This window comes from Bos mutus, unplaced genomic scaffold, assembly GCF_027580195.1.
Source record: "Bos mutus isolate GX-2022 unplaced genomic scaffold, NWIPB_WYAK_1.1 CTG330, whole genome shotgun sequence".
Taxonomy (NCBI): domain Eukaryota; kingdom Metazoa; phylum Chordata; class Mammalia; order Artiodactyla; family Bovidae; genus Bos; species Bos mutus.
Genome location: NW_027219820.1, coordinates 71,869 through 87,958, shown reverse-complemented (window position 1 = coordinate 87,958; position 16,090 = coordinate 71,869). Strand labels below are relative to the sequence as shown.

The window sequence follows — 16,090 nt, the reverse complement described above, 5'->3', positions numbered from 1 at the left end:
TTTAGGCAGGAGTCAGCAAAAAGTCAGCTTTGTGTGCTGTCCTGTGTCTGTTGTAACTTCTCAAGCTTCCTGTTGTAGCACAAAGGACGGCAAAGGTAATAAATACATCAGCAAACTGTTGTGCCTGTGAGCCACTAAAACTTCACTTATGAACCAGGTGCTGGCCATTCCTGGCCTCCAGGCTGTAGTTGTTAGCTCTCCTTTCAGAGCATGTCAAACCTGACTGAGGAAAATAATTTCCTGATTAGCATATTTGCTGTTCTCTTTATGTATATTATTCTTTGTATTAGTGAAGATTTGCTCTAGGTAGAAATTTCAGAATTTACTCTAAGTCTATAAAATCCTGGCCTGTATCTTCAGTCAATCTGTATTGTATTTTAAAGATGAAAAGCATTTTAAAAGCTGCACGCAGGTCCTGTGAGCTGATGGTTATTTACACACTGGCTCTGAAGAGTAAACATTGTACAGGGCCCTGTAGGAATTGCAGAAGGTGCTGGAAACAGTGTGAGCAGTGTTCTCTGCTATCAGATAGATGGGAATAGTCAACATGTGAGAGGGTGATCTTCAGGTTGAGGCCCAGCACTGCAGGAAACCCACTGATGAGACTGTTTTTCCATTTTCTTTCTTATGATGAAATTTCTGTTTATAACCTGTGGATTGAATTTTTTAGTGCATGCTTCCCACAGAGCCTCTGGACTGATTCCTGTGTGTGTCAAATCTTGTCATGTCAAAATCTAGCTTTCTGGACTCTTTGCGCTCCTTGGGTGTATAACTTTGCTATCCTACCTGTGTAAAAATCTTCTGTTGTTCAACTGAACAGAATGTTCTTTCTCATTTGAAGCAGCTAACATGGCTGTTCTACTGATTTATTATACTTATTATGGTTCACAAATGCAGAGGCTTGGTTCCTGCTTTTGACGATGTCCCGATGGCTTGCTGTGTATCTAGATGTCATCTGTGCCATCTTCGTCACTGTTGTTGCCTTTGTGTCCCTGATTCTTGCAGATGGTAAGTATAGATGTGAGTAACTACTTATAATATGAATACAGTTTATAGTTTCATTTACATGTATTAAATAAAGCTCTTGCTGTCTTGTCTAGTATATACTGTTTGGCTCTAATGAATTAGTGTTTGCAGTATAGGATTCCACCACGTGGTCTATATGAAATCATTTGTGTCTTGATGAGACCTTTTTATCTCTTTCTTTGCCTGGAATGGGATGGGGAGCCTGGTCTCTATGCAATGGACATGACTGAAGCTGACTATAGGATTCCACCACGTGGTCTATATGAACATTTGTGTCCAGGTAGTGTTGGGAGGAATGTAAACCAAGTTTACTATTATGTTGGGAGGAGCAAACCAAGTTTACTATTATATTAAGCTTTTGTCCAGTTAGCTTTAGGGCTACTTGAATCTCTTAGTTGCAGGTGCCTGGTTCACTGAGGTGAGAAAGATTCTCTGTAGGAAAGAACAGTGTCCTCCCTGCTGTGTGGGTACCAGATGAGCAGGTGTTGGCATCTGTGCCATGAATTCACCATCTCTATTCCATAGTAACAGCACTGAATCAAAATCTTTAATAAGGAGCAAGGAGAGTAGCAGTTTAGACTTAAAAGCACTGGCTCTTAGAACCCACTGTCTTGTTTTTCGTGGTTCTAACTGCAGCTGCCTTGAATGTGGAAAGTGAACTTTACACAAAGGTTCTTGGAACCCTGATGATGAAAGTCAGAATAATGACATGATTCCTCACCTTGGTAATGCTGTCAAGTGTGTCAGTCCTGCTGGGATTAATAAACTCATTTTGTAGTCTTTTTGAATTCAAATTGTTTTTTTCATTGTATCATGGTCTCAATCAAGACATAGTAAATGTGTCATATTATCATTATATACAAATGATTTAAATATTATAAAAAGTCTTCTTCATAAAGTGACAGAAGGAGCTAAGTGAAGGGTTAAGAACAGGACTGACTTTATTCTCCTTCTTTCTTATTTAGCTTTGACTCCCGGGCAGGTTGGCCTGGTCCTGTCTCTTGCCCTCACACTCACGGGGATGTTCCAGTGGTGCATCAGGCAAAGGACTGAAGTTGAGAACCTGGTGATGTTTATTTTAACCTTCTTAGCTCTTTCAAGTCTTCTTGCCATTAAATGGCATAAAAGCAATTCTTATGTAAAATATTAAAGCTGTTATTTTTTACATCATAGCTAACAGAGTTTTTATATCCTCCTCCATCTGGTTAAAGTCAATGTAAAATAAAATCTATACATATTATTCTTAATCTTATGTATGTCACATTGGCAAGTTTTATATTCATTTAAGCTGTCTTCAAGTAAAATAAATGTCTCTTCATTATTATACTCTTTAAGTATAATGAAATTAGGGGGAAGGTTCTGAAATTCTGGAGAGAATATATGCTAATTTCTTAGGAACTTGTTTATTTTTACTTCTTAATAGATAATTCCCATTCTTGGTAAAATGATTCAGTATTTTGAGGGTTTTTTGTTTGTTTAATTAATAGATACACCTACTTTGTTTTAGCATTTATTCCTGTATTTGTTGAACCTCTGAATTTGCTAGTGTCCCTTCTTTCTGGTAGGATAAGCTGCTTCTCAGAATGGCCCTTCTGTAGCCATATGTTACTGATTGGTGTCCATAAGTATTCTTTTCTTTAACAAAATTCTCTTGTTTCTTTTATCCATATGTAAAAAGTAGGTAAATAAAATTTTATCATTCAGTTCTATAATTCTTTTAGTTTCAATATGATGTTTAAGGATGAAATCCTAAACGAAAGTGTTATGAGATGATGAACAAGTTTGAAAATCATCAAAGGCCTCATCAAACTCCTATTTCTATCCTTTGGGAATGATAAGATGTGAGATATTTTAAACCAATTATGTATAAAAGCAGAACATCTCATTTACAATCTCAGAACACCTATAAATTAGACCCTGTGTCCTGACCCATGTGATGTGATGTGTCTTTCAGATGATTTCAGTAGAAAGAGTGACGGGATATTTAGACCTTGAGAAAGAAGCTCCCTGGGAGTACAAGGATCGTCCCCCGCCACCCTGGACTAATGAAGGAAGGATTAGGTTTACACTGTTAACTTCAGGCACACCTTAGATGGGCCTCTGGTATTGAAGAACCTGACTGCAGTCATTGAATCAACAAAAAAGGTTTGTTTAACCCAGTTGTATCTTTAAAATCCAGCTAAAGAATTAGCACCATATTTGTTCTTGGCTTCCTTGTTGCTGTGTCAGGGGACTGTTTGTTCCTCATGCATGCATGTTTGATAAGTTGCTTCAGTTGTGTCCAAGTCTTTGTGACCCCATGGGCTATAGCCCATCAGGCTGCTCTGTCCATGGAATTCTCCAGGCAAGAATACTGGAGTGGGTTGCCATTTACTCCTCCAGGGGACCTTCCCAACCCAGTGATCAAACCTGCATCTCTTACGTCTCCCACATTGAAAGCAGGTTCTCTACCACTAGTGCCACCTGGGAAGTCATGTAGTGACATGAGAAGTGCATCATTCTTGGAAATTGACCACGGAAGGGGGACCCCAGCATTTCTTTGTGTTGCGAGCTCCCTCATGGTGGTTGGAGGGCCCTGGGCCCTGGAGCTGGTACTTAACCTGACCTGGGATACTATATGTTTTACCTGATTATTCATGAGGAGTCTTGGAAGTCAGCCCTGGCTCCCTGTACCTAACTCTCCTATATCTCATTTCTTGCCATCTTTTCTTCTTTGTACTTCTGGAATCTTCTCTTCCTCCTATGATGCCTTTCAGTTGCAGCCTCCCCCTCTATCCCTTGGCCCTTCCCATAGACTTGTCCTCCACTCACCCACACTGAGCTGTCATCCCCCTGCTCTCACCCCACTGGCTGCTTCTTTCTTTAGCACAGATCTGACTCTTACTGGCCTGTGTAAGATGATGCTCAAACCATAGTTCAGCCCGAGGTCCAATCAAAATAGGGACTGTTTGGCCATCAGAGAAGAGCCCAGAATTGTGACTCAGTCAGGGCTGAGGAACCAAAGCCCCGCATGGAGGCAGGGCCCAGAGATTTGCTTAAAGTCAATGAAAGCAACCCAAAAGGAGCAGAGGAGGATCCATGTGGGAGATGATAGAGAGGTTTGTGTCCTGGTCCTGCCAGCATCCATGTCTGCTGGTGAATGTTCCTTTCACACTCAGCTTGGGTCCCCCAACTCAGACCAGGAGAGATGCTTGAAGACGAGGCTAAACCAGAACAGGCAAAGTAGTAGGACGCTCTTCCCCACCTACCTCAGCATCCTTGGGTCCTAACATTCCCACCCCCTCTGCACTCAGGTCCTGTGTAGATTCTCCCAAAGCAACATGCCCTCCCTGCTTCCAGTGTGCACATGCTGCCCCTTCCTTCTGTCACGAGGCTGGTGAAAAATCTCATTTTCTGAGTGAAAGTGTTACTCACTCAGTCATGTCTGACTCTTTGTGACTCCATGGACTGTGTGTCCATGGAAGTCTCCAGGCAAGATTATTGGAGTGGGTTTCCATTTGCTTCTCCAGGGCATCTTTCCCACCCAGGAATCAAACCCGGGTCTCCCATATTGCAGCCAGATTCTTTACTGTCTGAGCCACCAGGGAAGCCCCCTCATCTTCTGAGTTAATCCCAATGTATCTGCTTCTGTAAGATCCTTGATTTTTCATCAGCATTATATATATTCTTTAAAGATAGCATGTATGGTATACCTATGTTCATAGCAATATTATTCACAGTAGCCAAAATTGACTGGAAGCATCCCAAGTATTAATATCTATCATCAGATGAGTGGATAAACAAATCCTTACAATATAGTATATCCCTACAATGAAATATTATTATTCAACCTTAAAAAGAAAGAAAATTCTAATCTATAGGTGAGCTTTGAGGATATCATGTTAAGTGAAATAAGCCAGAAACAAAAGGAATGAATACTATATAATTCCTGTGTAATCCTAGAGCAGTCAAATTTATAAAGACAGACAGTAGAATATTGGTAGCCAGGGACTGGAGTGAGAGGGATGGGAACTGAGTTTATTGGGTACAGAATTTCAGTTTTACATGACAGGAAATATTCTGGAGATTGGTTGCAAAAAGGTGTGAATGAACTTAACACTAAACTGTCCTCTTAAAAATTGTTCAATTCAGGTCAGTCACTTAGTGGTGTCTGACTCTTTGTGACCCCATGGACTGCAGCACACCAGGCTTCCCTGTTCATCACCAACTCCTGGAGCTTGCTCAAACTCACGTCCATCAAGTTGGTGATGCCATCCAACCATCTCATCTGCTGTCATCCCCTTCTCCTCCTGCCTTCAATCTTTCCCAGCATCAGGGTCTTTTCAAATGAGTCAGTTCTTCACATCATGAGGCCAAAGTATTGGAGTTTCAGCTTCAGCATCAGTCCTTGCAATGAATATTCAGGACTGATTTCCTTTAGGGTTCATTCAGGACTGATTCCTGGTTGGATCTCCTTGCAGTCCAAGGGACTTTCAAGAGTCTTCTCCAATACCACAGCTCAGCAGCATCAGTTCTCTGGTGTTCAGCCTTCTTTATTGTCCAACTTTTACATCCATACATGTCTATTGGAAAAACCATAGCTTTGACTATATGGGCATTTGTTGATAAAGTAATGTCTCTGCTTTTTATTTTTTTCCAAGGAGAAAGCATATTTAATTTTATTTCTGCATTTTTGGAAAAGTCTTTACAACAGATTCTTCATTTTTTGTGCTGATTTTAATCTCCATTTTCACTGCCTTTTTTTCATCATCTTTATTTTCTTCTCTTTTCCCCATAAAGGTGAATCTGCCATCTAAGGTTTTTGATATGTTCTTCCTGCAATCTTGATTCCAGTTCCCCATGTCCTGATACCTGCCAGGGTGACAATATACAGCCCCTCCCTCCAATAAAGCAAATTAGATGTTTTGCTGGACCATCCTCTCCAGCGGAGGTTGACAATGTGATCTCTGGTTCCTCTGCACCAAATTCAGCAAACATCTGAAAGTTCTCGGTTCATGCATCAATCTGGACTAGTTTTGACATTACTTTCATGTGAGATAGTGAGTTGTTATAGATATTTCAATGCCATTGGAATGAAAACTCTCCCTTTTCAAATCATCTCACCCTCTTTCCAGCATCTCCCACAGAGTCCAAATTTTAGACTGTTTTACTTAAAATAAGATATCATCTGTGTCTCTTTGTAATTTTCAGAGTGTCTTGTATACAGGACAGCAAAAGAGACACTGATATTTTCTTACTCTGTTGGATCTTTCATAAACATTCATGTATATGTTGCCATCCACATGCAAAATGCCAGGCTGAATGCACTGGGATGACCCAGAGGGAGCTGGAATCAGGATTTCAGGAAGAACATATGTATACCTGTGGATTTCATTTCAGATAATTAAAAAAAAAAAAAAGAACCTGAGGCTTTTTAGGATCAGATAACATCTATGGTTCCTCAGAAAAACAGAGAACTAAAGAGCCTCTTGATGAAAGTGACAGAGTTTCTTTTATGTAGCTCAAGCTAAACAATCTGCCTGCAACTCAGCAGATGTAGGTTCAAAAATGAAGATCACATCTGTTCCAATTCAAATTCTGTGGACAGAGGAACAAATCAATGGGGTCAAAGAGTCGGACACGACTTAGCAACTATTTTAGCATGCACCCTTTAACATGAAAGAATATTCAACAATGCAAATGATAGATACAAAGAGAGAAGCAGTTAATTGCAGGGCAAAACTTCCTCAAATTGTTTTCATTTTCATTGTAGGTCAGGGGAGATGAATTCAACATGTGATGAAAGGTCAGGGAGATGAGGTTTCCTGAGGAAACTGTGCAGTGTGTCCCTAGATGTAGACTGTTTGCAGGAGACAATGTCTCCATCAGATTTCCTGTTGTAAACATAATTCTGTTAATTTGTACTCATCTTAAATTTCTCCCAAACCAAAAATAAATATCTAGAAACCTGTAGCATTATTAAAAGATTTGTATTCTTTTATCTTAAAATCCACAAATCTCCTTATCTGAGTTCTAAAGAATGTGAGGGAAGATTGAGTTTGAAGACTGAAAATCATTGACTTTTGATCCATGTTTTGGTCAGTCTCAGTGCCACTGTCCATTTCTGTGTTTGTAGGTGATACTTGCGCAGTGTGTCATGCTCTGTCATCCCAGGTGTCCTCTCTGCCACCCGTTCCAGCCCCTGCATCAGGAGTCTTTTGTTGGAATTGAGAGTCAACTCCCACCTTGTAAGTGAGGCTGTGTTCTCTTTCCATCATGTCCTCTGGATCCGTTCAGCTTCAGCATCATTCCATCCAAAGAACACCCAGGACTCTTTGCTCCTTTAGAATGGACTCCCGAACCACTCAAACTCATGTCCAAAGTTCAGTGATGCCATCCAGCCATCTCATCCTGTCATCCCCTTTCTCCAACACCCTTCCCACAGTCTTTTCAAAACATCAACTCAAATGAGGTGGCCAAAGTACTGGAGTTTCAGCTTTAGCATCATTCCATCCAGGACTGATCTTCACAGGACTCAGCTCATCAGTCCACAGTCACTGGCAAGAGTCTTCTTTGACTAGATCAATTCTTCCCAGGCTCAGCTTTCACTGGAAAATGACCACTGGAAAAACCATAGCCTTGACTAGATGGACCTTTGTTGGCAAAGTAATGTCTCTGCTTTTAATATGCTATCTAGAGGTTTCTAATTCATGGAAGAAATAGCTAGTAAAAGTAAAGACCCAAAATGAGGTAAATAGACCCCTAGGCTTCCTGGTTAGATTCCAAACAGAGGCTGAGTTTTTCATTTAAATGATTTTGTGCTTGATTTGATCATTTTAGAGAGTACTGGGTCATTTTAAAGCATTTTCCAGCTCTTGAGGTAGATTAATTTTCATTTGTTATTTTCTTTTCTTGCTCAGAGCTATTACTTGGATAATACATTTTTACAGGTGCTTACTATACCTTGCTCTAATGTGCAAAATATTGCTGTCCTACATTTTCTCCTTTTTAACATATTATTTTCTCAGCAACCCCTCCTCTCACACCAATTGTCCCACTTGCCCTGCTGGCTTCCTCATTCCTTGTGACTTAGATGGTGGTGTCAGGGCCAGCAGCACCTGAGTCACCTGGAACGTCTTAGAAATGCAGAGTCTCAGGCTCACCCAGACCTCTTGACTCAGCATCACATTTGAACAAGATCTCCCAGTAAAGTTCTTTCTCTCCCATGGGCAATTTTTGATGAGTGATAACTTATGATTTCCAAGAACTATACTTTGACAGTATGAAATTGAGCTCATGAATCACCCAAACACCTGCTGTGTCTAAGCAGGAGGCTCTAGAATGTTCTGTGCCACTTACCCTACAGATTTATTTACTTTTATATTCTGGAAATCATGCCTTTACGTTATAATCAAACTCTGTGTCATTTCAATGCATTTATTTGCATCTTTTCCAGTGAAGTTTGTCTTCATCACAGGCAGTTTTCATCTGACTCCTGCCTTCCCTACACCAGACTCCTGCAGGGACTGGAGGGATTTCCCACAGGCTCAGCCCTGCCTGGACCTGAAGTCAGAGACAGCCCAGTGTAGCAGTGTATGTGCGGCTCTTTAACCACCTGATGGTATCAAGAATGAGGCTTGCTGTTCCAAGCAGGGCACTAGGTCTGTTTGTCCCATTTCCCAGGAACCATTGTCCCACTCAGCTGCAGGTTTCTCTCCCAGCCCAGCTGTGGGTGCTGGTTCTTCCTGCTGACAGCCAGCCCACCTGACCTCAAGTACCCTTTTCTTCTCTGTGATGTTGGTCATCTTGTCCCACTCACCACATTTTATGCATCCATATCCACATCATGCTTTAACTCTCTGGCATTAGGATTTCTATGGTAGGCCTGTTCTTTTAACTGCAACTACATAAAGAAGGCTGAGCACCAAAGAATTGATACTTTCAAACTGGTGCTGGAGAAGACTCTTGAGAGTTTCTTGGACAGCAAGGAGATGAAATCAGTCAATCCTAATGGAAATCAACCCTGAATATTCATTGGAAAGACTGATGCTGAAGCTCCAACACTTTGGCCACCTGGTGCAAAGAGCCAACTCCTTGGAAAAGATCCATAGATGCTGGGAAAGATTGAGGGCAAGAGGTGAATGGGGTGACAGAGGATGAGATGATTAGATGGCATCATTGAGTCAATGAACATGAGTTTGAGCAGACTCTGGGAGAGAGTGAAGGACAGGGAAGTCTAGTGTGCTGCAGTCCATGGGGTCACAGAGTCAGACATGACTTAGCAACTGAACAATACACCTCTCCCCACTTTCTCTGTTTCAGCTACACAGAGGGGGCATAATATCATGTCAGTCCATTAAGGAGATAAGGAGACCATCAGCAAAATGAAAAAGAGGCTGACACACATGGATTTGAGTCCCATGCTGCAACTTAAGGGCTCTGTTATTTCAGGCAAACTAATTAATCATATAAACCTTGATCTCCTCATTTGCAAAATGGAACTGATCGGACTTAACATCTAATTTTGTTCTGCAACTGAAACAAAATAAGACACGTTAAACACCCAGCATGAAGACCAGCACACTGTAAATACTTGAGCAAAGGTAGATGGTTGTCATTTTTGTAGGATCTAAAATGACCTTAGGGGCTTCCCAGGTGGTGCTAGTGGTAAAGAATCCACTTGCCAATGTAGGAGACATAAGAGACCAGGTTTTAATCCCTGGATGGGGCAGATCCCCTGAAGAAGGGCTTGGCAACCCACTCCAGTATTCTTGCCTGGAGAATCCCATGGACAGAGGAGCCTAACGAGCTTCAGTCCAGTAGGGTTGCAGGGTCAGACATGACTGAAGCAACTTAGCACACAGCACAAAATGACCTTAACTACTTATGCTGCATAAATTGTTGTCTGTTCTGTGTAAATAAGGGGTTGGCCATTTGCAATCATATTTATGACTATGGGATCCATCTGCCATATCTATTTCTCTGTCCAGCTTATCATATACCTAAATAATATAGTAATAGATTATCCATAAATTTCTCCAGTCTGAGTTAAAAACCTTAGCTCCCTGTAAAATATATTATATAATTTATATTATATGTTATATCTGTCTCAGGATACCACAGGTAATAAAATAAAATAAATTAATTAAAAAATAATACAAGGGCAAATTCAATACAGATCCTGATTTTAGCACATACAGTTCACTTGAAGAAATAAGAAAATGCTTGTACCAGCTTTGTAATATAGAAAGCAGTTATAATTTTTATAGGAGTTTAGACAAAATGATATAACATCAGTTAGGGTTGAGAGAAGTCCACATAAGGGAACAAGTAGAGTATTTATGAGAAATTAGGCATATGAAATACACTTAGTGACTTGCTAGGATTTCAGTAGGTGGAAACATTTGTGAAAGTCATTCCAGGAGGTGGGACCAACATTAGCAAAGGCATGATGCCCTGATTCAGTGAATGAAGAATTAGGCATCTGCAGAGCATTCAGGGAAAAGAAGTACCAGGTGTATAACACACATATTCACACTCAACCCTCAGAACTACCCGGAAAGCCCAAGGAGCTGACTTGTGGAGATGAAGGATGGAGAGATTAGTGAGTACAGTTTTGTACAGGTGACTTCCTGGGGCACACATCAGGCATAATGCCGTCCTTTGGGAGTTTAGTCTGAGAAGTGAGTGCACATGGAACAGAGTGGGCAGATGTGGGAGGCAGAGAGCCAGTAGCTGTTTCACCTCCAGCAAGATGTCATGGGAAACTGATTCCACCTTTTGGGATCAAACTGATGTTGATTAAAACAAAGTTATAACACACGGGTTTGTGAATGTGCAAGGAAACTAGTAGGAATAGAAAATGGTATCATGTTTCTGAGAGGTAGGCTGGCAGTACTTAACAGCCTTCTCAAAAAATGTTCACACCTGGTTCTCAGCAATTCCACATCTAAGAGTTTATCTTCAGGGAATAATTAAGGTTGTTTAGAAAGATTTAGCTTCAGGGATATATAACCAGTTATTTATAACTGTAAAATATTGGAGACCACCTAAAATATCCAACAATAGGCAATTTGTTAAATAAATGATCACATATAAATAAAAATAAATGGACAGAGGAGTCTGGTGGGCTGCAGTCCATGGGGTATGTTCATATTAATTCCAGTTTGTTTCAACTGAATATGAACTTTATCTTTGCTTATTTTTGCTTCAGTCATGCATTGGAAGATAGTGTTCTTGTCCCTGGGAATCCCAGGCAAGAATACTGGAGCCATTAAAATAAATGCAGCATTTTTTAAATGAAATCTAAATAAAAACAGATTACAACAGTATGTTCATATTAATTCCATTTTGTTTCAATATATGAACTTTTATCTTTAAGAACACATATATAGAAATAACGGCTTCCTTGGTGGCTCAGTGTTAAGAATCAGCCTGCCAAGCGGGAGATGTGAATTTGATCCCTGAGTCAGGAAGATCCACTGGAGGAGGAAATGGCAACCCACTTTTAAAATCAAAAAAAAGTATTCTTGCCTGAGAAATCAGCCTGGGCAGAGATGGAGCCTGAGTCAGGATCCACTGGAGGAATCATTGGGTTATTCACGCCTGAAAATCAGATATGACTTAGTTGACTAAACAACAACATAGAAATAAGAAAGGAAAAAAAGAACACACATTGAAATCTAGAAAGAAAACACATCAACATCTTACAAATGGTTTTATCAGAGTGCTGGGGTGATGGCTAGTATTTATTTACTTTTCAGATTCATTTACACTGATTACGATTAAGGAAAGAGTTGTTATTTTTTTTTTTTTTATTTTTATTGGAGTATAGCCGATTAACAATGTTGTGATAGTTTCAGGTGAACAATAAAGGGACTCAGCCATACATATACATGTATCCATTCTTCCCCAAACTCCCCTCCCATCAAAGCTACCACATAACATTGAGCAGAGTTCCCTTTACTAGGCAGTAGGTCCTTGTTGGTTATCCATTTTAAATATAGCAGTGTGTACATGTAGACATGTAGATCCCAAACTCCCTAACTATCCCTTCCCCACAGCCTTCCTCTGGGCAACTGTAAGTTTCTTCTCTAAGTCTGTGAGTCTGTTTCTATTTTGTAAATAAGTTGATTTGTTTCACATGTTTTTAGATTCCCCATATAAGGGCTGTCATGGGCTTCTCTGGTGGCACAGCAGTAAAGAATCTGCCTATAATGCAAGAGATTCAGGAAATGCGGGTTTGATCCCTGGAAGAGGAAATCACAACCCACTCCAGTATTCTTGCCTGGAGAATCCCATGGACAGAGGAGCTTGGCAGGTTACAGGCCATCGGGTGGCAAAGAGTCAGACACAACTGAAGCAACTAAGCACAGCACAGGACATAAAGGATGCTGTGTGATGTTTCTGCTTCTCTGTCTGACTTTGCTCAGTATGACAATCTCTAGGTCCAGCCGTCTTGCTGCAAATGGCATTATTTCACTTTTTAATGGATGAATACTTTCCATTTTATATATTAATACATACCACACCCTTTTATCCATTCCTCTGTCAGTGGACTTATAGGTTGCTTCCATGTCTTGGCTATTATAAATAATGCTGCAATGAACATTGGAGTGTATGTATCCTTTCAGACCATGTTTTTCTCTAGATATATGCCCAGAGAGTAGCCATGTAAGACACACTTAGTGACTTGTGGTTAGGATTTCAGAAGGTGGAAATGTTTGAGAAAGGCATTCCAGGAGGTGGGACCAGCATGAAAATCTGATTCATACCTGAGTCTCAGCATTTCTGTATCTGAAAATTTATCTTAAGGAAGTATCTGAGTTGTTTGCAAAGATTTAGGTTTAAGGATATATCAGTTCAGTTCAGTCACTTAGTCTTGTCTGATTATCTGTGACCCAATGGATGGCAGTATGCCAGGCCTCCCTGTCCATTACCAACTCCCAGAGTTTACTCAAACTCATGTCCATTGAGTTCGTGATGCCATCCAATCATCTCAACCTCTGTCATCCACTTCTCCTCCTGCCTTCAATCTTTCCCAGAATCAGTGTCTTTTCAAATGAGTCAGTTCTTTGCATCAGGTGGCCAAAGTATTAGAGTTTCAGCTTCAACATCAGTCCTTCCAAAGAATATTCAGGACTGATTTCCTTTAGGATGGACTGGTTGGATCTCTTTGCAGTCCAAAGGACGCTCAAGAGTCTTCTCCAACACCACAGTTCAAAAGCATCAATTCCTCAGTGCTCAGCTTTCTTTATAGTCCAAATCTCACATCCATACATGACCACTGGAAAAACCATAGCTTTGACCTGATGGACCTTTTTTGCAAAGTAATGCCTCTGCTTTTTTAATATGCTGTCTAGGTTGGTCATAACTTTTCTTCCAAGGAGCAAGCATCTTTTAATTTCATGGCTGCACTCACCATCTGCAGTGATTTTGGAGCCACCAAAATGAAGTCTGTCACTGTTTCCCTATTTGCCATGAAGTGATGGGACCAGATGCCATGATCTTATTTTTCTGAATGTTGAGCTTTAAGCCAACTTTTTCCCTCTCCTCTTTCACTTTCATCAAGAGGCTCTTTATTTATTCTTTGCTTTCTGCCATAAGGGTGGTGTCATCTGCATATCTGAAGTTATTGATATTTCTCCCAGCAATCTTGCTTCCAACTTGTGCTTCATCCAGTCCAGCATTTCTCATGATGTACTCTGCATATAAGTTAAATAAGCAGCATGACAATTTACAATTTTGATGTACTCCTTTCCCTATTTGGAACCAGTCTGTTGTTTCATGTCCGGTTTTAACTGTTGCTTCCTGACCTGCATACAGATTTCTCAAGAGTCAGGTCAGGTGGTATGGTATTCCCATCTCTAGGAATTTCCCACAGTTTGTTGTGATCCATGCACTCAAAGGCTTTGGCATCATCAATAAAGCAGAAATAGATGTTTTTTTTCTGGAACTCTCTTGCTTTTTTGATGATCCAATGGATGTTGGCAATTTGACCTCTGGTTTCTCTGCCTTTTCTAAAACCAGCTTGATCATCTGGAAGTTCACGGTTCACATACTGTTGAAGCGTGGTTTGGAGAATTTTGTGCATTAGTTTACTAGTGTGTGAGATGAGTGCAATTGTGTAATAGTTTGAGCATTCTTTGGCATTGCCTTTCTTTGGGATTGGAATGAAAATTGATCATTTCCAGTCCTGTGACCACTGATGAGTTTTACAAATTTGTTGGTATATTAAGTGCAGCACTTTCACAGCATCATCTTTTAGGATTTGAAATAGCTCAACTGAAATTCCATCACCTCCACTAGCTTTGTTCATTGTGATGCTTCCTAAAACCCACTTGACTTCACATTCCAGGATGTCTGGCTCTAGGTCAGTGATCACACCATTGTGATTATCTGGGTCATAAAGGTCTTTTTTGTATAGTTCTTCTGTGTATTCTTGCCACCTCTTCTTAATATCTTCTCCTTCTGTTAGGTCCATACCATTTCTGTCCTTTATTGTGCCCATCTTTGCATGAAATGTTCCCTTTGTATCTCTAATTTTCTTGAAGAGATCTCTAGTCTTTCCCATTCTGTTGTTTTCCTGTATTTCTTTGCATTGTTCATTTAAAAGGGCTCTCTATCCCTCTTGCTCTTCTTTGGAACTTTGCATTCAGATGGGTATATCTTTCCTTTTCTCCTTTTCCTTTTGCTTCTCTTCTTTTCACAGCTATTTGCAAGGCTCCTCAGCAACCATTTTGCCTTTTTACATTTCTTTTTCTTGGGGATGGTCTTGATCCCTGCCTCCTGCATAATGTCACGAACCTCCATCTATAGTTCTTCAGGCACTCTATCAGATCTAATCCCTTGAATTTATTTCTCACTTCTACTGTATAGTTGTAAGGGATTTGATTTAGATCATACCTGAATGGTCTTGTGGATTTCCCTACTTTGTTCAATTTAAGTCTGAATTTGGCAATAAGGAACTCATGATCTGAGCTACAGTCAGCTCCCAGTCTTGTTTTTGCTGACTGTATAAAACAATATATATAAGGATATATAACACTGAATTATTTATAATAGCAAAATATTTGAGACCACCTAAGTATTCACCAACAGGGGAACAGATTACTACAGTAATTAATCATATTAATCCCATTTTCTTTAAATATATGAACTTATATTTATAAGAACACATATGCAAAAATAAAAAGGATAAAAAAGAAAATACACTCAAATATAGAAAGAAAATGCATCAACATCTTAAGAATGGTTTTATCAGAGTGCTTGGGTGATGGCTAAATTGATTTGTACTGATTATGATGAAGAAAAAAGTTTATTTTGTTTTTGAAAAGGTAATGCAGCCTGACACTCAGGTGCTCAATGTGGACCTTAAAATGAGGGATTGTGTCATGAAACATTTCAAGAATAGAGTCTTCAGGGCTTGGCAGCATGCTGGACTCAGGGAAAGCTGGAAGTAAGGTAGACAGCTGAGTCTATGATCCTGGGAAAGAAATAATGACATTAAAGTGAGGAAATCAAAGGGAGTGGCTATTTTGTGTGGGGCACTGGATGTTGATCATATTGAGTTTGATATGTGAAGAGAGATCCAGGTGCAAATGTCTAACAAATTGGTGTACTTCTTATTTTATTGAAATTAATCAGAGGCGAGACAAGAATTTCAGGCAAGGCTTTACTGGTGCCCCTACTGCAGCAAGAGGGACCAAAACAAGTAATAGGTTCCCTAGTTATCTCCCCAAGGTGGTTCCTTATATGGACTGACAGTAGGGGCAGGTCCAGTGCGTGGGCTGGAGGGGTGGCTTAGGTGTTTGTTCACTTCTTTGGTGGGTGTGTGTAGGGGGCATGCACAATACCCTATTTTAACCCTCAGCTCTTCAGAAGTAGCAGTTTGGGTTTTTTTTTTTTTTTTTTTTGGTCTTTTTTAGAATCTCCTTGTCCATAATTTGCTCCAGTTGAGCACACACAGTTATTTTCATGGGCTTCTCTGGTGGCTCAGATGGTAAATAATCTGCCTGCAATGTGGGAGAACCAGATTTGATCCCTGAGTCAGGAAGACCCCTGGAGAAGGGAATGGCAACCACTC

At 40.2% G+C, this 16,090-nt stretch overlaps 1 protein-coding gene across 1 annotated transcript in view; it reads left to right on the top strand.

Moving 5' to 3' along the window:
- Positions 1-897: 897 nt before the first annotated feature.
- Positions 898-16,090, top strand: part of LOC102280884 (ATP-binding cassette sub-family C member 4-like) — a gene marked incomplete at its 5' end in the record, with an annotated part of 86,099 nt that continues 70,906 nt past the window's right edge. The window contains 4 exon segments of the mRNA XM_070366946.1: positions 898-1,008; positions 1,992-2,092; positions 2,981-3,089; positions 3,092-3,171. Of these exon segments, the coding sequence (XP_070223047.1) occupies positions 898-1,008; positions 1,992-2,092; positions 2,981-3,089; positions 3,092-3,171 (401 nt within the window).